At 32.0% G+C, this 20,368-nt stretch overlaps 1 protein-coding gene across 1 annotated transcript; it reads right to left on the reverse strand.

The window, feature by feature from the left end:
- Window positions 1-701: 701 nt before the first annotated feature.
- On the reverse strand, window positions 702-7,534 carry LOC119608039. The gene is given in 5 exon segments (XM_037962271.1): window positions 702-942; window positions 4,137-4,248; window positions 4,250-4,306; window positions 4,309-4,618; window positions 7,524-7,534. Coding segments are annotated over 5 exon segments (570 nt in total). The 3' UTR covers window positions 702-862.
- Between the last annotated feature and the right edge of the window lie 12,834 nt (window positions 7,535-20,368).

Genomic DNA, 20,368 nt, shown 5'->3' on the forward strand with positions numbered 1-20,368 from the left:
AAAAATCCAGAAATCTTCCAGAAGATGCATTAAATTTAGTCTTTCGCGAAAGTAATTAGGATATTTATAAATGTAATAAAAATATTTCTTAAATAAAATTTTGGAAAATTTTGTTTTGAAAATTATGCAAAAAAATTGCATTAAGTGCAACTTTTTCTTTTTTTAATTCGTATCTAGAGGACTTCCTCTATCCATCGATACCCATAATTTATACCAAAACATTGTAGTTTAGTTAATGCCAAGTTTTGTTCAGGGGGATCCCACTGTGCATTGTTAACAATATCAATGTAACTCATTTTTTTCCCATGAATATACACATTTACTCAAACTTAATTTTGGCAAAAAAATCTATTCAACATACACACACAATTAATAGAAGATTCCTACTAATCCCTATCCAAAAAGTCTCTTCGATAATTTGACACTTTCCATTTGTCATGAAACGTTTCTTCTGATGTAAAAATCTTGACTATGTATGTCTATTCTTAGAAATCTTTAAATTTCATTGTCTTTTTACGAAAAGCATATTACGATGTTCATCAAACTGATAATGAGCAACTTTGTAACATTTCTTAAGAAGTGACAGTAAAGACACCATGACTAAAGGATAAAAGTTAATTCCAACTTACTTGATTTTTTGGAGAATATGTATATCATATCCTGGTTGCTCGATTTGGATGGGGATGTGTGTGATGTTTATCACACTGGTGATGATGGTAGTGTTGATGATGTGTTGCAATATTATTATGTTGTTGCCCATTCGAGGGTGGTGATGCATTCATACAAGATGTTGTTTTCGGTCGTTTTAATGATGATGTCGTAATACGATATGTTGAAATAGCTTCTGTTCCAGTTGTTGCTGCTATAGATCCGCTTTCTCCTGCCGAACAAGAAGATGAGGGAGATGACAAAGTATCATGAATCGCCAAAAGCTGAGTTTTTCTGAAAAAAGAAATTGTAAGGAAATTGTTGTCATGCGAAATGGTTTTGGCGATAAAGTAAAATTGTTGTATGCAAAATATATACTTTATATGCAGTAAAATGTCTTGATACATAAAGGGGTTTCCAATGACATAATCTTTATAACTCACAAATGGCAAAATACCATTAAAAGTCACGTGACAGAACATCACTTCCAAAAGAAAACTGCTTTGTAAAAAAGGATGTTCGTTAAAGAAGACAATTTGAATCCTTCAGCAACACTACATTGGTGAACGATCTGGTGTTTCCTTGACTCAAAAGGTTTGAACTGAAAGGTTATTTACCAAACCAACCATCTACTATTCAGGCATTTAACTATAAAGTTCTTAATTAGAACCTTAAGCGGTTCAAATGTTTTTATTAAAGAACCAAGAGAAACTCTGAATATCGCCTCACCTATACTGGAAACCCTTTTATATTCAAAATACAATGTAGTCATGTTGACTTTTTTAATGCTGAAATTCCAGGAGAAGTTGTACTTTTCATACTTTCAATTTTTGCATAGTTAAAGTCCTTCTGACTGTGGCCAGTGAATGTATTCAAAGCGGCAATCGTTGTAAAGGGAACCACAAATACAACAATTGTATCCCAATAATTAAGTAGCGTTATATAGTCCTGCAAAAAAAGGAACAGTTTAAAGAGCATATAAAACATCAAATATTTATATTATTTTCCTAATAATGTTCTAAATAATTTTTACATGAAATCAAGCTAAAACAAGTAGTAAAGTATAGTCGGGCATGGCCGACCATATGATACCCTACACCACTGAGTATTTTAAAAATGTGGATTATATTTAATAACAAAGCATTTAAGGGCCAATCTTTAGGTGAAAGATTAGCGATTAAATTAAAATTAATCCTCGAAAGTTGTTTTTGAGTACTCAATTAGTTAATTCTGTTTGCAAGTTTAAGCGCCCAATGGAGGTGGTTTAAACTAGAGCAAAAAATTAATACAATTTTTATAAAAATAAACATTAAAATGTTCTATTTATTGATTAGAATAAATTACGGACACTTCAAAATAAATTTTTTTGTTTTAAATTTAAGTTTTCATTAATTTTCATATTAAATATAAATTTTCTTCTTCTTTTTTTTTAAAAAAAAAAAAAAACATGCATTGTTTTGATAACAAACAGTGACGTTTTTTGTTGTTTTGTATGGCAACACTGCGAAATTTTAATCTTGTACTCAAAAACATCAAATGGTATTAACATCGGATTAAATTTATTTTTAGATTAACTAATCTAATTATTAATTGGCATTTGATTGCCAACTCAAAAACTTGTTCTAAGTTGTTTACCTTAATTCCGAAATGTTTTAACAATTTGTTTAAAAAAGTAATTTTCTAAAAGAGAGGTTATATGGCGGCAAGGATAAGTATGGGTCTATCCCTATAATTTTTGGTACATGGCTTTACGTTTACATTAGAGTTATGTATGCTGGATTTCATCGTGATACTAGTGTTTATTAGTGAGTTATTGACCATCAAGTCATTTTCTGAAGGGGACTTTGTATGGGGGCTAGGCTTAAATAATGTCTGATAATTACGAAAATCTGTAACTAAGTTTTGCCGTTTTTTTATAGAGATACTACAATATTTAACATAATTATGAACTCAAAAGCCCTTTCCGGGGGGGTAGGGTTGTATGGGGGCTAGGTGAAATAATGGACCGATTTCAACCATTTTCAATAGGCTTCGTCGTTGGTCCGAAAAACACATGGTCCAAATTTCAGCAAAATATCTTGAAAATTGCGACCTGTACCTTGCGCACAAGGTTTACATGGACAGCCAGCCGGACAGACGGACGGACATGGCTTAATCGACTCAGGAAGTGATTCTGAGTCGATCGGTGGGTGTAGGACCAATATTTTTGTGCGTTACAAATATCAACACAAACGTATAATACCCTCCCCACTATGGTGGTTTAGGGTATAATGAAAAAAGGACTTATTGAGCCTTAAAAATATCGTAGTTAATTTTTAAAATTATTTGGTTTTTATTTTCCTTTTTTCTTGTTTGTTAATGGTGATTAAAAGGCCCATAATATATTTCACCATGATACATTTTTTTTATGTATTTCACTATATCATTAGTATTTTTTAAATATTTAGTTTCCAAATTAAAAGTTATGTCAATATTATAATTAAATGAACAACAATGAATGTGTGATTCTAGTTAATCAGTTCATGGGGTCACTTGCAATTTTAAAGAATTACGAATGAAATAAAATAAATAAATATCTAGTAATATTTATAAGGGTTTTCATAAAAATTTAAGATTCGGCATAGCCGAATATAGCACTCTGACTTGTTGTTATTTCGTTTTGTCTAAGCATGCACAAAAAAACATAATTTTTGTTTACATTTTCAGAGGTTGTCTCGGATTTTTGCTCATATATCCGTCATTTACGGACCAATTTTGGTGATTTTAAATAGGAAACTTCTCGAAAGCATGTCTGACAGAATTGTTGAAGATGTGGTTCCAAAAGATATCTGTAATTTTCAGAAAATTGATTTGAATAAACATACAGACGGACATTTAATAATAAACTTTACTTAAAAAACGGGGGTTTTTGTAGTCGGACAGACGGACATCGCTAAACCGACTTCGATACCTATTAGGCTTTACAAATTGTTTATATACCTTTAAAGTTCCCAAAAATTTAATTTTTGGTATTATCAACTGAATAATAAACTTATATATAAACTTCTCACGAAGGTAAAGGGTATAAAATTGGGAGTGAGGTGATTTTGTCTATACGTTTTTAACGCCTCGAAATATTGTTCACAATGTCAAAGTATAAGAGTCTAAAACCTTTGATTTGTTTAAATCACGAAGCACTAATTCTACTTCTTATGATTTAAGTATAAATCAGGACCACATTTGACCTTATCCCCAATGTAAGGTCGCCTTCCAAAATTATTTTACAGTTCATAACTGGCTTAAAAATACCAGTATTGCGATGATAGAAACAAGTTCTGTAAGAACAAAAATATATATATTTACCAAGTTGCATGAGGATCGGTCCATAATTGACACTACCTTTCATACAGCCCTTTTTATGGAAAGTCAGTTTATTGTCAAAAAATCATTTAAAGTGCTGGTATTAATCTTAAAATTCTATACATAAAATTAGTCTAAAATTCACTTACGTTTATATTCACTTTTAATATCACATATTGTAGTTCCCACTTTAGGGGAATATACCGGCGTTGAGGAAACCCAAAAAAGGGGACAATGCAAAAAACCCAATATCAGTAAAACCAACCAATACCATTTTGGCCCTTTGCACTGTACACATGGTCTGACTTCTCAGCGGATAGTATCCGCCGGATACATAATCGCTATAAAACGTTCCACGGTAAAAGAAACCACAAACTAAACTAAACAAAACCATGCCAAATTACTGAAAAATGTAAAGAACTGATAAAAGTATTTATGATTATAGATGTGAACCTCGACAAAGTTAAGCCACTGGACGAATAGACCAAACAAAAAGCAAGTATCACTAACAGCCAAAGCAGCCAAATAGAAACTAGACGAAAGTTTGCGTATTTTCGTTTTGAAAAATACAAAAACCTATAGAATGTTACCAGTGGAACCGGTGCCCACAATAATGGGTATATAGTAGAAACTCAAGACAGTTCAAATATATTCGATGGATTGTAACATTTCACTCTCCTCATTGTAGGTGTCATTGTTAATACTGGTGGTGTTGTTTATTAACGTACTAGCTATACCCAGTGTGCTTTGCTACCCTAAAAGGAATATTTATAAATAAATACCAGATTTATTATATGTTACATATGAAAGATGTCAAGAAACTTATTGCAAGTTCGCCAGTTTCTATCCATCGCCAATTTATATCTATCTATAAAAAATTTGAATAATATAAGAGTTTCCAAGATGCACGAAATTTTGTATTTAATTCATACATGTTGTGCCAAGCCACCCATTGAAAGTCCGACCGTTATGCCCTAAATGTCCACATGAATTTCAAACTTCTCCATGTAAAATTTGAAGATTCTAGCTCTAATAGTTTCTCAGATATTAGATTTTTTCTATTTGATTCATGTGGGGGCTTCAAGACCCCCCATATGAAAGTCCACTTTTTTTCCTCCAAAATCTTCAGTTGCATATTTAAGTTCTTCGTGCGAAATTTGAAGAATTTAGTTCCATTAGTTTTCCAAATAAACGTTTTTGTCTTTAATTAATATGGGAGGTGCCGCTCTCCTCATGGGTAGTCCGCCAATTTATTACCTAAAATGTTTAGATGCATGTTAAAGTTTTTCGTGCAAAATTTGAAGATTCTAACTGTAATAGTTTCCAAGATAAACGTATTTTTGTATTTAATTTATATGTGAGGTGCCACGCCCCCTAATGATAGTCCGCCTACTTTTTGTCCTAAATAATTATGTTGACACTAAAGTTGCTCCGACAAAATTTGAGGACTCTAACTGTTATATTATCTAAAATATACGGATTTAATATTTGTTTAATATAGGCGTGGCTCCTCGCCCACTTGGAATTTCAAAATAAAAAGTAGCCTATTACCTATTCCAGACATACAGGAATACGCTGTGAAAAATTGAATAAAATCGGTTCAGCCGTTTAGTAGTCTATAACGTTCAAACATACAAACATATAAACATACAAACATACAAACATACAAACATACAAACAAACACACATTCATTTTTATATATATAGAATCAGATTTTTTAAAGGATTTGTAAAGTTTTTGTTTATTTCCAAAGAACTTGAGTTTGTTGTGTTGCTGATTGTGCTAGTGGTTGTCACTTCATACATATCTGGCCAAGTTGGTGGCAAAATGGTGCTGGTTGTGATAATAATATTGGTTGTGTTTTATTATGTTGCTTGTTGTTGTCATTATGATGTTATTGTTTCCTTTTGTAAAGTGTTGCTAACACACTTAACGAGTAGTTTTACCAGGGGTCGTTGTGTTAATAGTAATTGTAATAATATTAATTTTATTTGCCCTCAAATTAAGAACAATAAATTGATATTAGTATTGATAAGGTTTTGTTTTTAATGGTGTCTTTGTTGTCCTATAGATTGTATAATTTTGTTATATTTTGAATAGTTAATTTCACTTAAATTTGTGCACTTTTTTCGTTGTAATTTTTGAGGAGTTATTGCTGGTGGCACTGTTGTGTCATTTTAAATCTATGTTCTTGCTGCGATTATGATTAATTTAGTTGTAATTTTCGTTTGCATCAAATGTGAAACAAGATTTTGTTTGAAATTTTTAAATTATTTTCGAAATTTCATATTTCGCTGCTTTTACAAATTTGTTGATGTGGCTTTGATTTGCCTTTAAAATTAAGTCTTTTTCATTTTTCACATTTAATGGAATACAAGAGTTTTAGATGGTCAGTTTTCTTTTTAATTTTTGTTCATATTAATTGCACTATTCAAAGATATCCAGAATAGTACGATGCAAAATAGTTATTAGTTTCTTCTGTGTATTTTTTACCCTTTGATTGTTGGAGGTAGATAACGATATTAAACCTCATATAAAGGTGGGAGTCAGTTTTGTTCAATCGTATAATAAAACACAAATGTATGTTTTAATATATTTTACTTGAGTTTACGATTTTCCTTTAAGTTTTGTGTGTTCTTCACAATTAAAAAAGATATACCCTTTAGCCAATTTTTACAGAATGTTTTAGTTTCTTTAAAACTTTAATTTTTATATCCTTGATGATTATATATAAACTCAAAAACAAATATATAACATACTTAACTACTTATTAGCAAGCGATCAATGCAAGTACTTATTCAACTCCCTATTTGTAAGCGAGCTTGGTTAGTAATTGCCTTCAATGTCATCACCGTGTAAAAGCAATGATTCAAAATGCTATTGTGTAAATTAAAGCAATTTAATCCCTTACTTGGTAATGAAAGTTTAGCATAATTATGATAGAATTCGAATAAAAAAATATTTTTTAAATTCGGAAGAGCTTGATCCATAATTGACCCCATCTCTCATTCGAAAATCACTTTGAACTTCGATTGAGATTAATTCCTACATGAGATTCTTAAAAAGGGTGTTTCTTGGGACGCTCTAATGTACATGTGTACAAATAATCAAATCAAATAACCAACAAAGAATTAGGATAATTTTTAAGAAGTATGCATATAGAAAGATGGACATACATCTAGGGGTAATTTGTATAAACTATAAACATCATTTGCGACAGACATTTAATACTCGATGTACTTAGACAAGCTTTGACACACTAAAATTTATACTGAAAGCACTTAATAATGTTGTACGATATGAAGAGAGATCAATTTGTCTACATTATGTTTTCTTAGAATGTATAAAAGGAATGTATACTTAACATGCCTATGAAACAGGAATCGAATTGGAAAAGTCAAAGAAAAGTAAAAGTTAAATAGAAAACATTTGTTTGTGTTTAAAATGACTGTAAGGAAATTTCATTTTCTGTTGTATTCAATTAAAACAAGTAATTGTTTTTTATATTCGGCCATACCGAATCTTATATACCCACCATATAATCATATGTTGTAAAACTGAAATAAATTTCGGAAGGTGGCTTAATATATAGATTTAGATCATTAGATAAATATGAATGATTTGATTATTTATACACATGTACATTAGAGTATCCCAAAGAATGGCCTTTTTAAGAATCTCATTTTGGAAAACATCTAATTTATTTGAAAGAGCCTTAGTTCCCTACCAGCGATTCAAATAATGCTCTCAGTAAAATATGTTAACAAAAAATTGTCTGCAATTTTTTCAAAATGGATCTCAAAAATTTCGTCATTTTGAGCTGATTATTGGAAAAATAATTGTAAAATATTGCTAGAGTATTTTTGGTACATAAAATGATTTTTAGTAGGTTTGTGAGGCATATTATTTTTGCTTTATTTTTTCTTAATTCACAAAAGATGTATAATTTTATTTTAATTTAAATATAATTTTTAAAACGGTTCATTTTTTCTTTTAAAATGTTAACAATCCAACAGCGCGCGAATGACTGAAAGAACTTAACAAGTTAATGTTACTTTTAAGGATAATTTTGTAGACATGAAAAGAAAAAACTTTTTTGTTTGGAACTTCCATTAAAAGTTTCATGAAATACAAAAGCAAACATTTAAGAGAATACTGAAAACACTCTTAAAACTTTACCTTTAATGCGCTTGCTTGGGAAATTGAGAAATTAGAGACATTGATGTAAACTATTTTTTTTTTTAGTTGTTTGGGATTTCATTGATAAACATGGAAAACGTGTGAATTCATGATTTAAGTAGTTTTAATATTATTAGTTGTAAATGCCGATATTTTGGTTTATGTTTATAAAGTGGAGCCAAAAAATGTCGTAGTAAACACAGGAAAACAATGAAAGGTTGTTTACATTTATACATCTATTCCTATCACAACAAGTGTTTTTTTGGTAAACACACATATATTTAAATGTATTATTAAATGATATTTTTTGTTATAATGCAATTTACAAATTTAGTTAGTTAGTTAGTTAGTTATTTAGTTAGTTAGTTAGTAAGTTAGTTAGTTAGTTAGTTAGTTAGTTAGTTAGTTAGTTAGTTAGCTAGTTAGTTAGTTAGTTAGTTAGTTAGTTAGTTAGTAGTAGTTAGTTAGTTAGTTAGTTAGTTAGTTAGTTAGTTAGTAGTTAGTAGTTAGTTAGTTAGTTAGTTAGTTAGTTAGTTAGTTAGTTAGTTAGTTAGTTAGTTAGTTAGTTAGTTAGTTAGTTAGTTAGTTAGTTAGTTAGTTAGTTAGTTAGTTAGTTAGTTAGTTAGTTAGTTAGTTAGTTAGTTAGTTAGTTAGTTAGTAGTAGTTAGTTAGTAGTTAGTTAGTTAGTTAGTTAGTTAGTTAGTTAGTATTAGTTAGTTAGTTAGTTAGTTAGTTAGTTAGTTAGTAGTTAGTTAGTTAGTTAGTTAGTTAGTTAGTTAGTTAGTTAGTTAGTTAGTTAGTTAGTTAGTTAGTTAGTTAGTTAGTTAGTTAGTTAGTAGTTAGTTAGTTAGTTAGTTAGTAGTTAGTTAGTAGTTAGTTAGTTAGTTAGTTAGTTAGTTAGTAGTTAGTTAGTTAGTTAGTTAGTTAGTTAGTAGTTAGTTAGTAGTTAGTTAGTTAGTTAGTTAGTTAGTTAGTTAGTTAGTTAGTTAGTTAGTTAGTTAGTAGTTAGTAGTTAGTTAGTTAGTTAGTAGTTAGTTAGTAGTAGTTAGTTAGTTAGTTAGTTAGTTAGTTAGTTAGTTAGTTAGTTAGTTAGTTAGTTAGTTAGTTAGTTAGTTAGTTAGTTAGTTAGTTAGTTAGTTAGTTAGTTAGTTAGTTAGTTAGTTAGTTAGTTAGTTAGTTAGTTAGTTAGTTAGTAGTTAGTTAGTTAGTTAGTTAGTTAGTTAGTTAGTTAGTTAGTTAGTTAGTTAGTTAGTTAGTTAGTTAGTTAGTTAGTTAGTTAGTTAGTTAGTTAGTTAGTTAGTTAGTTAGTTAGTTAGTTAGTTAGTTAGTTAGTTAGTTAGTTAGTTAGTTAGTTAGTTAGTTAGTAGTTAGTTAGTTAGTTAGTTAGTTAGTTAGTTAGTTAGTTAGTTAGTTAGTTAGTTAGTTAGTTAGTTAGTTAGTTAGTTAGTTAGTTAGTTAGTTAGTAGTTAGTTAGTTAGTTAGTTAGTTAGTTAGTTAGTTAGTTAGTTAGTTAGTTAGTTAGTTAGTTAGTTAGTTAGTTAGTAGTTAGTTAGTTAGTTAGTTAGTTAGTTAGTTAGTTAGTTAGTTAGTAGTTAGTTAGTTAGTTAGTTAGTTAGTTAGTTAGTTAGTTAGTTAGTTAGTTAGTTAGTTAGTTAGTTAGTTAGTTAGTTAGTTAGTTAGTAGTTAGTTAGTTAGTTAGTTAGTTAGTTAGTTAGTTAGTTAGTTAGTTAGTTAGTTAGTTAGTTAGTTAGTAGTTAGTTAGTTAGTTAGTAGTTAGTTAGTTAGTTAGTTAGTTAGTTAGTTAGTAGTTAGTTAGTTAGTTAGTTAGTTAGTTAGTTAGTTAGTTAGTTAGTTAGTTAGTTAGTTAGTTAGTTAGTTAGTTAGTTAGTAGTTAGTTAGTTAGTTAGTTAGTTAGTTAGTTAGTTAGTTAGTTAGTTAGTTAGTTAGTTAGTTAGTTAGTTAGTTAGTTAGTTAGTTAGTTAGTTAGTTAGTTAGTTAGTTAGTTAGTTAGTTAGTTAGTTAGTTAGTTAGTTAGTTAGTTAGTTAGTTAGTTAGTTAGTTAGTTAGTTAGTTAGTTAGTTAGTTAGTTAGTTAGTTAGTTAGTTAGTTAGTTAGTTAGTTAGTTAGTTAGTTAGTTAGTTAGTTAGTTAGTTAGTTAGTTAGTTAGTTAGTTAGTTAGTTAGTTAGTTAGTTAGTTAGTTAGTTAGTTAGTTAGTTAGTTAGTTAGTTAGTTAGTTAGTTAGTTAGTTAGTTAGTTAGTTAGTTAGTTAGTTAGTTAGTTAGTTAGTTAGTTAGTTAGTTAGTTAGTTAGTTAGTAGTTAGTTAGTTAGTTAGTTAGTTAGTTAGTTAGTTAGTTAGTTAGTTAGTTAGTTAGTTAGTTAGTTAGTTAGTTAGTTAGTTAGTTAGTTAGTTAGTTAGTAGTTAGTTAGTTAGTTAGTTAGTTAGTTAGTTAGTTAGTTAGTTAGTTAGTTAGTTAGTTAGTTAGTTAGTTAGTTAGTTAGTTAGTTAGTTAGTTAGTTAGTTAGTTAGTTAGTCAGTCAGTCAGTCACTTTCATGATTAAATATTTGTTTTCGGTTCATATGTCAATATCTAGATATGTATTTCCGTTCATAAACCTTGTGTCGTATGAGTATTAAAAAAGTTAAATTACTCTCATACGTACTGTATCACGTAAAATTCATTTATCACAAAACCAAAACTCTTTCGCTTTCTATATCATTATTTTATTCAAATGGCATTCAATAATTAAGAGAATTACTCCGAATAAGAGTGGTTACTCAGAATAAGAGTAGTAGAGATATTCCAGTTACATGGTGTTGTTTTTATATTGTGAAATTTTATTCGTAAAGTTTAGTATTGAAAACAATTTTGTCGAGAGAACAACGTTTGTGTAAAGTTTTTATAAAGATTTCCTTTCCGTCTTTTCGTCATGTTTAATAGTAATTTCGCTTCTATTTAAAGACATTGTTTATATTTGTGAATCAAATTTTCATACAAAATTTGTTCTATAAACCTTTGATAAATGTTTAGGAATAAGGCAGTGTATATCTAACTTTTGTATTTATCTTTTTCTCTTTTCTTTTAGAAGATGACAAAGTTGGCACTTTGGATGTGTTGATTAGCAGCGCATATTGTCGTTCTGAAAGACTTTTATCGAAACATTTGGCTCAATTGCGTCCTGAATTAACCATGTCTATGTTTTCCGGTATGCAAGTTTTACTTAATAATTTGCTTTGCTTGTGTATAAAAATTTTTAATTAAAAAAAGTAAATAGTTATTAAATTTTAATCTACATTTGTTTACAATAGAAATCATTCTTCGTTTTCAAACGGCACGTGAAGATGTTCACACGCTGTTACTTCAGTGTTTGCAACCTTGGTTGCACACTATGGATATATTGTGTATATTTTAACTCATTATTTTAAGACGGTGATGTTCACTATCATATTCATAACACCTCCGCTTAGTTATTTTATTGTGCTAGCGTGCGATGTAATAAAATGAGCTATTAAATGCCAAAACTCAAAATAAAGTACTTACATACATATCAATTTATATGTAAGTGATTTTAAGAGTACTTAAAAGTAATGCAGACAGTAAGTAGTAGTCATTGAAAAGTAAGTGACCATCAGTATTACCAAGGCCGGAAAATATTTTAATCAATGATACAGAGGAGAATTATATTCAAACTGCAAACATGTTAAAAAATAGTTATATTAATTTGTACATACTATTAAATTAATAATTGTCTTTATCTTTCTTTTAGTTGCGTCAAGAGGTAAATATTGAAGTATGTTCATTAGATGCTGTCCTAACAGTTTCAGCATCTAAAGCGCCACATCCATTGTCAATGCCTGAATACGGTGGTTATTTTGCTCCACTTACTAGACGTAGTTTGCCAATAAGCGGTTTTCATCGGTAGGTATTTCAATAAAAGCTACTTACATATATTTTATAGTTTTTCTTTTTTAAGTCCAAATAATATACCCTTGTCGGCTATTTTAATTTGTATGTTTTCTTTTTGTTCCATTTAATTAGTTGCAATGTGGCCGTCATTTTACTTACCGACATTGTTGTGGATGGAATTCCAGGAATTGATTGGATTTTACATTAATATTGTAAATATTATTTTTGGGTCTGGATCACACTCGAGTCATCGTACGCGAACATTGCAAACAACAATTATGTATGAATTTATTGGTATGTTTCTGAAAAATATTTGTATTTGTTTAATTGAATAAGGATATTAAACTAGTAATAAATATACAAATATTTTTTTGTAGATTGTATTAGCTGAGTACAAAATCCATTTGGCAATAGTAGGCATTTTATTGAATAGCGAAACTACTGATCTTGATCTGGGTTTAACGGTGCCCTCGTTGCCAGTAATTGATAATAATTTTACAGGTATGTCAATTCAGTTATGATATTGTTGACGGTGTAGAACTCGTAGTTTTATTAATTAGCATGGACTTATTAGACTCCTGTAGTTAAACAAGAGTAAATGTGAGATTCTTAGGACTCCTTAGCATCACCTGCCTTCAATTTATTGCCTTTATTTATAGTCATTAGCTGCGATTAAACATCTAGCGGGTGTCTTTACGACATCTAAGTTAACCGAAGAATGCCGGGTATCTCTAAATATATAGCTGACGAACTTGCCAGAAATGGTGCGATGAGAGGGGAAGATGAAATCGAGGCATTTACTGGTATCTCTTTTATCAAATGTAAACTACTGGTTCAGACTGAACTATATGAATTGGCTCAAATCAGATGGTTCAGTGAAACCACCTGTCTCAATTCGAGGTCAATTTGGCCTGTATATAATGCTCCCAGGTCAAGCTTACTGTTAAGCTTTCCCAGGAAACATATACGAATGCTGGTATTAGTTATAACGGGACACTGTACTATTGGCAGTCATGCCAGAAGAATGGGCCTCGAATATAACGACTACTGAAGAAGTTGTAATAATGAGGAAGAATAGGAAACAATACCTCACACGCAGAGAACAAAGTTTCGGCCTTGCTTGCTTTATCTTGTCTCGATTAGCTATCTGGGATATGCCTGAAAAATATCCTAGACCTTGTGAATCAAACTGGATGGTTTAAATCTGGAAGTAGAGAGTAATAATAAAATGTACTCCTACAACCACTAGGGTAACACAACGGGACCGCAACTAGGTGGACCCATGTGAGCCACTCATGCTTGATTGAGTGGCTGACCTTCTTACCTAAACCTAAACCTGTAGGGTACAAATAATTCTTGCCAACAAAATTTGAAAAATTCTAACTATATTAAATCTGCCTTTGTATCTTTCAGAATCTCATCAAGAATTTGATAGCTATCTTTGCAATAATTGTTGCATTATCGCGGCCACTCCATCAGCATCTCACCTAACAGGTGCAGCAGCTTCCGCAGCTACTTATGCACAATATCCAGGAATGTCCGTACAAAATAATCAAATTCCACTGTATCATCAGCATGTAATTCTAAGTAATCAACAGCAACATTTGCCACAACAGCAACAACAACAATAGATTACGACATTAAATGGCCAATAGTAACCACAACATGAAGTACATACTAATCTACAACAACAACCGGCCAATAATCAATCATCACCTTTATCATCTCTAATACAACAACAAACACAAAACATTGTAATTACAGGAAATTTACAAATAAATCCAAATACCACCAAAAATTCTGAAGTTCCTTTAATATTTTCTGACGAAAATGCCCCACCACAATCTGGGCCAACAATGCCAATAGCGCATGTTATCAAAAGTCTGTTGAACAGACTCCTGCCAACCACTATGGAATTATGAGGTTGTAACAGCAAAAGGTAATGACATATTTTCTTGAAAATATTTGTTACGAGAGGATCAAATGTTAACAATTTTATCAATATTTTTTTTTTAGTTTTATGTGTATTTATGTTTAACATCCTTTCAGTCTGATCCATAAAATCTGCTGAATGTTTTTTATATCATATTGTCAGGGTTTTCGCCGCTACTTATCCTCAAGCTCGCATTGCCGAACGTTGAACCCAGACTGCCTTACAATTGGTACTCTCATTTTCCTCGCATACCACATTACCCACAAATGTTTAGGTCTCTAAATGTATCCATCAACTCCAAAATGTTATCGGATATTCTACCATGTTTTTCGGTCTTGTATTTTGATTCTACCTGGTATATTTCCTACTTTTTATACATTATCTTCTGTTTGACTTAAGGTCAACTTGTTGGGGTTGACATTAATGAATGACGTCGAAGACCTTATACAAACTGAGTAACTTAAAAAAAACTATTTCCATTTTTTAATATCGTCGAAATAAAGAGGATATATATCGTCGAAAAAAGAGGATCAATGTCGAAATAAAGAGGATATAGATGCCAAAGTGGAAACGTTCACAAGTGCCCTGGTTGAATCGTTCGAGGACAGCTGCCCTCTGCGAGAGCGGAGATCTGCCCAGGAAAAACCCTGGGTAACTGGGGAGATCCGGAACCTTGGGAAGACTCTTCGCAAACTATTTAACCGGGCACGGCGTAAAAAGACCGCAGTATACTGGGATGAGTATCGTAATAAACTTGGTGAATATAAGAAAATCGTTCGAAGAGCCAAACGAGACTCCTGGAAACTTTTCTGTGAACAGGTAGATAGCGTAAATGAGGTATCGAAGATAAAAAAATTCCTATCCAAAACTCATGTCCAACCGGAATCTATGATCGATGACACGGGCAGGAGGCTTGAGGATATGGAGGAGACAATGAAACTCCTAATGGATTCTCATTTCCCACCCGGTATATCGAATAACATAGATGAACCGATATTGGAGGAAGGGGAGGGTAACACGGAAATAGTTATTACAACTGACATGGTTAAAGGGGCAATCAAGAGCTTTGCTCCCTATAAAGCTGCAGGGCCGGATGGAATTTTCCCGGCACTTTTGCAGATGGAGGCGGGACTGGTTTCCGTACATCTGTCACAGATATTCACTGCATGCTTAAAATTGGCATATACCCCAGTTAAATGGCAGGATGCAAGGGTAATATTTATACCCAAACCAGGGAAACCTAGCTATGCGACACCTAAGTCCTATCGACCGATAAGTCTTACGTCCTTCCTACTTAAAACCTTGGAACGGATAGTCGATAGCATGGTTAAAAGCAGCATACCATACAATGACCTTAAATATAAGCAGCATGCTTATGTAAAGGGACGATCGGTGGAGACCGCTTTAAATGAAGTTGTCCACTACATAAGTGAATCTTTCGATAGCAAACTGTATACACTGGCAGTATGCATTGACATCGAAGGCGCTTTCAATAACGTGCACACTGATACCCTTATCCAATCCCTAGACCAGTTTTATGTTGACCGGGTGCTCCGTAACTGGATCAACTACATGCTAAGGAACAGATGGATAAGCTGCGAGATGTACGATATAACTATCAGGAAAAAGGTATTTCGCGGTATACCACAGGGTGGCATTTTGTCACCTTTACTCTGGGTCACCACGATTAATAGCCTCCTAAGGACCCTAACCGAGAAAGGACTTAGACCTGTCTGCTATGCAGACGATGTCGTAATACTTTTAAAGGGAAAGGATCCAAATTACTTGTGTAGAAGAGCTGAGGAGGCTCTGAATACGGCCTTGAGCTGGGCTCAACCGAGAGGCCTCAATGTTAACCCGGCGAAGACGGAAATCTGTCTTTTCACAAGAAAGACAAAAATTTCTACATATACTGAACCTTGCTTCTTGGGCAAGAAGATACCGGTGACAGACAAAGTTAAGTACTTAGGTGTAATACTTGACCGGAAATTAAAATGGAGACACCACATAGAGGATAGGATCAACAAGGCACATCGGTGCTGGGCGATATGTAGGAGAACCATAGGCATGAAATGGGGTCTTAGTCCTACTATGACAAATTGGCTTTATAAAAGTGTAATTAGACCAATTCTAGCTTATGCTTCAATAATCTGGTGGACTGCTTTGGACAAAAAGTGTAATATCAAACTACTACAGGGAGTTCAGCGTACATGCTGCTTGGGTATAAGTGGTGCCATGTGTACTACTTCAACCAAGGCTCTGGAAACGTTGCTAGATATTCCACCCATTGAAACATATATAAGATATGAGGCGGCGCTTACAGCCGAACGGCTCTTTACTTTAGGCGAACTGGCCAAAAACGGTTATAGGACACGTCATCAATGTATACTGGACACATTGGAAGGTTATACACATTCATCGGACGTGCCTGATCGCATACCAGACACTGAATATGTCGGAAACTTTGAAACGCTAATCCCAGATAGAATGTCTTGGTCAAGCGGAACATTAGAGCAAATACCAGTAGGAATCCGTTGCTACACGGATGGCTCTAAATTAGGGGACAAAGTGGGTCTGGGGTTCTATATTGAAGACCCAGAAACAGAAATATACCACCGTTTACCTAATCATAACACAAGCTTCCAGGCAGAAGTACGAGCAATAACGGAATGTGTAAATTGGATTAGAATAAATATGGCGCCCACAGGGCTTAATATATTTACCGACAGCCAGAAGGCAATTTGTGCGATATCAGGTGATAGAATTAAATCTAAGACCGTATTGGATTGTAAGAAAGCTTTAACTGAATACTCTCCCAGAGGTAAGGTTCACATCATATGGGTACCAGGCCACTCGGGAGTAGCCGGCAACGAAAGGGCGAATGTAATAGCTTTAAAGGGAAGGGAGCTCGATGTAGTTAACCTGACAAACGCAAAACCATTCGACGCAACAAAAGCTGAATTAAAAATATGGATGAGAGAATCCCATAAGGCCTCTTGGAATAATGAAACGGTGGGTAGAACCACAAAGATTCTATGGGGTGACCCTGATGAGAGCAAGACGAGAAATCTTCTCAAAATGAGCAAGTCTGAGGTTAGTATGATGGTACGTATTCTCAGTGGACACACAGGATTACGAGCACATCTATACAAAATTGGACGTGCGAATTCAGACGAATGTAGAGCATGTGGAGAGGACAGTGAAACTCTGGAGCACTTTCTTTGCCATTGTCAGGCATTCGTCGAAGTTAGATCCAAGTATCTTGGAAGTGATGTTATTCCAGAAATAACATTCTTAACCAACACCGATTGGAAGATTCTTAGGAATTACATCCAGGAAACTGAGTTTCTGAACATGGAAAAATAATACATTCAGTGAACAATTTTTTTTTTTTTTTTTTTTTTTTTTTTTTTTTTTTTTTTTTTCTTGAATTGGAGCGCACAACAGGCCCGATAGTGGCCTAGGTGTATTTCTTCGGATTTGATGTAGTATACATCCTCCTATCAACCTACCTACCTACCTACCTACCTACCTAATATCGTGAATAAAAGCGAATAAAATATATTACAATGAAAATAATTACTTAAGCTTTTCTTTTATTCAACAGCCACAAACGGAAAGAAATGTGTTCTTATTTTCACAGTTTTTGTCCTTTAAATGTTTTGAAGGATAACACCGCACAACAAATTGGGAAAAATTGTTGCACACATGAGCAAGACCATATACGTTGGATACTACATACTTGATATAGTTATACTATACCACCATCAGTGGTGATAGAGGGTATATATAAGTTTGTCGTTCCGTGTGTAACACCAAGAAATATTCATCTAAGACCCAACAAAGTATATATATTCTGGATCCTTATGAAATTCTGAGTAGCTATGTCCGTCTGTCCGTCTGTCTGTCTGTCTGTGTAAAACACGCTCACGTTAAAACTAAGCAAATTCATCCAAAATATTTATTATTATCCTAAGCAGTTTGGTATTGAAAATGAGCAAAATCGGTTCACAACGTAAAAAGTTATGAGTAAAAGTTTCAGACTACCTCGAAAAAAATTACGTTTTTTTCCTAATTCTTTTGAAGTTTTCTCAGAAACTACCAAAGATATTTCGATGAATTTTGTAATAAATTATTTTTTCAGGGTAGTGATCAATTATATTTAAAATTTTTACAATCGATCCAATATTTCCCATAGCCCCCATACAAAGGTATATATTCCCGGAAATTAGTTTATCGTTAATAACTCCCTCAAATATATCGCTATCAACCCAAATTTTGTATATGCAAATATAATACGAACAGAAATCATACTCTCAACGTAGAACTCAGTCGGTCCACAATTTGTCATAGCTCCCATATAAGGTCCTCTTCCGAAAATCACCTAAGCGCACATATTTCATTGATGAATAAAGTTATTGTGATAAAATTCGACACAAATATGTTTTGTGTACATAAAAATCATTCTACCAAGTTTTTTTACGGATCGGTCCATTATTGGTCATAGCTCCCATATAAGGCCCACTTCCGAAAATCATTTAAAAGCACATATTTCATTGTCAAATAAAGATATCTTGATAAAATTCAACATAAATATGTTTTGTCTATATATGAATCACTCAATGAAATTTTTTTCCGGATAGGCCCATAATTGGTCATAGCTCTCATATAAAGTCCACTTCGGAAAAACACTTAAACTCATATATTTCATTGAATTATAAAGCTATCGAGATAAAATCCGACACAAATATGTTTTGTATACATACAAATCATTCTACAATTTTTTTTACGGATCGGTCCATTATTGGTCATAGCTCCCATATAAGGCGCATTTCCGAAAATCACTTATAAACACATATTTCATTGTCCAATAAAGCTATCCTGATAAAATTCGACATAAATATGTTTTGTCTTTATATGAGTCACTCTACGAAATTGTTTCCGCATAGGCCCATAATTGGTCATAGCTCCCATATAAGGTCCACTTCCGAAAATCAATTAAACGCATATATTTCATTGAATTATAAAGCTATCGGGATACAATTCGACACAAATATGTTTTGTGTGCATATAAATCATTCTAACACTTTTTTCCCGGATCGGTCCATTATTGGTCATAGCTCCCATATAAGGTCCACTTCCGAAAATCACTTATTAACACATATTTCATTGTCAAATAAAGTTATGTTGATAAAATTCTAAACAAATATGTTTTGTCTTTATATGAATAACCCTACGAAATTTTTTCCGGATAGGCTTCCATATAAAGTCCACTTACAAAAATCACATAAACGCATATATTTCTTTGAATAAAAAAGCTATCGGGATAAAGTACGACTTAAATATACGACTTAAACGCACATATATTATTAATTAATAAATCTATTGTAGTAAAATTCGACTTGAATTTTTTTGGCATATAAATCATTATACGAAATTTTTTCCTTATCGGTCGATTATTGGTCACACCTCCCATATAAGGACCATTTCCGAAAATTACTCAAATGCGCAATGACAATCAAAGTTATCGAGATAAAATTCGACATAAATGTGTATTTTGTATATATAAATCATTCTACAGTTTTTTTTAGAAAAAAATATATGACAAATTTACTAATATGGAGTTCTAGAATCCATAATTTCATGTTCTTATCATAATTAGTTTTTTGTAAAAATTTTTAAAGTAAAGTTATATTCAAATTAAAAAATATGTTTGTTGAAAATATTTTGTAAATCTATTTTTTATACCACTTGCTTAATGGAGTTGTTATCTCAATGTCTGTTAATTTTTTGTAATAACGTTAAATTGACAGTTTTCAGGCAAAATATCTACCATTTAAATGATAACCGGAGGTTGAGATAACACGCCTTAAAATATATAAAATTTTATTTCGTGTGATTATGACGGTTTAGTGATTAAAACATGCATGTTCCGAACTCTAAAATCCACTTCAGGATAATATGATAAGCACAATATTATTATAAATATAAACTATAATAGTAAAATATGGCTTGAACTTCCATAATTGGCTTATAAACACGATATTTTTTTTTAACAAATTGTCGCATTATTGTTGTCTGGTGCAGGCCTTTAATCTATATTTGACTCTACCCCCTATATGAAGCCACTTTCAGAAAATTAGTTTTCCTTCAATATGTCGCAATTGAAATAAAATTCAACATACATATTTTATTTGCTAAAATAAATCACATTTTAAATAAACTCACAACTGGTGTAGGGTATCATATGGTCGGCACAGTCGGGTTATACTTTCCTACTTGTTTAAATATTTATGTATATCGTGGTTTACTAATTGCACATGATATAACTTCGCTCTTTTGTATTTTTAATGAAAACTAT

Source organism: Lucilia sericata, unplaced genomic scaffold (genome assembly GCF_015586225.1).
Source record: "Lucilia sericata isolate MDLA Ls3-8-SP2 unplaced genomic scaffold, ASM1558622v1 Contig000777F_arrow, whole genome shotgun sequence".
Taxonomy (NCBI): domain Eukaryota; kingdom Metazoa; phylum Arthropoda; class Insecta; order Diptera; family Calliphoridae; genus Lucilia; species Lucilia sericata.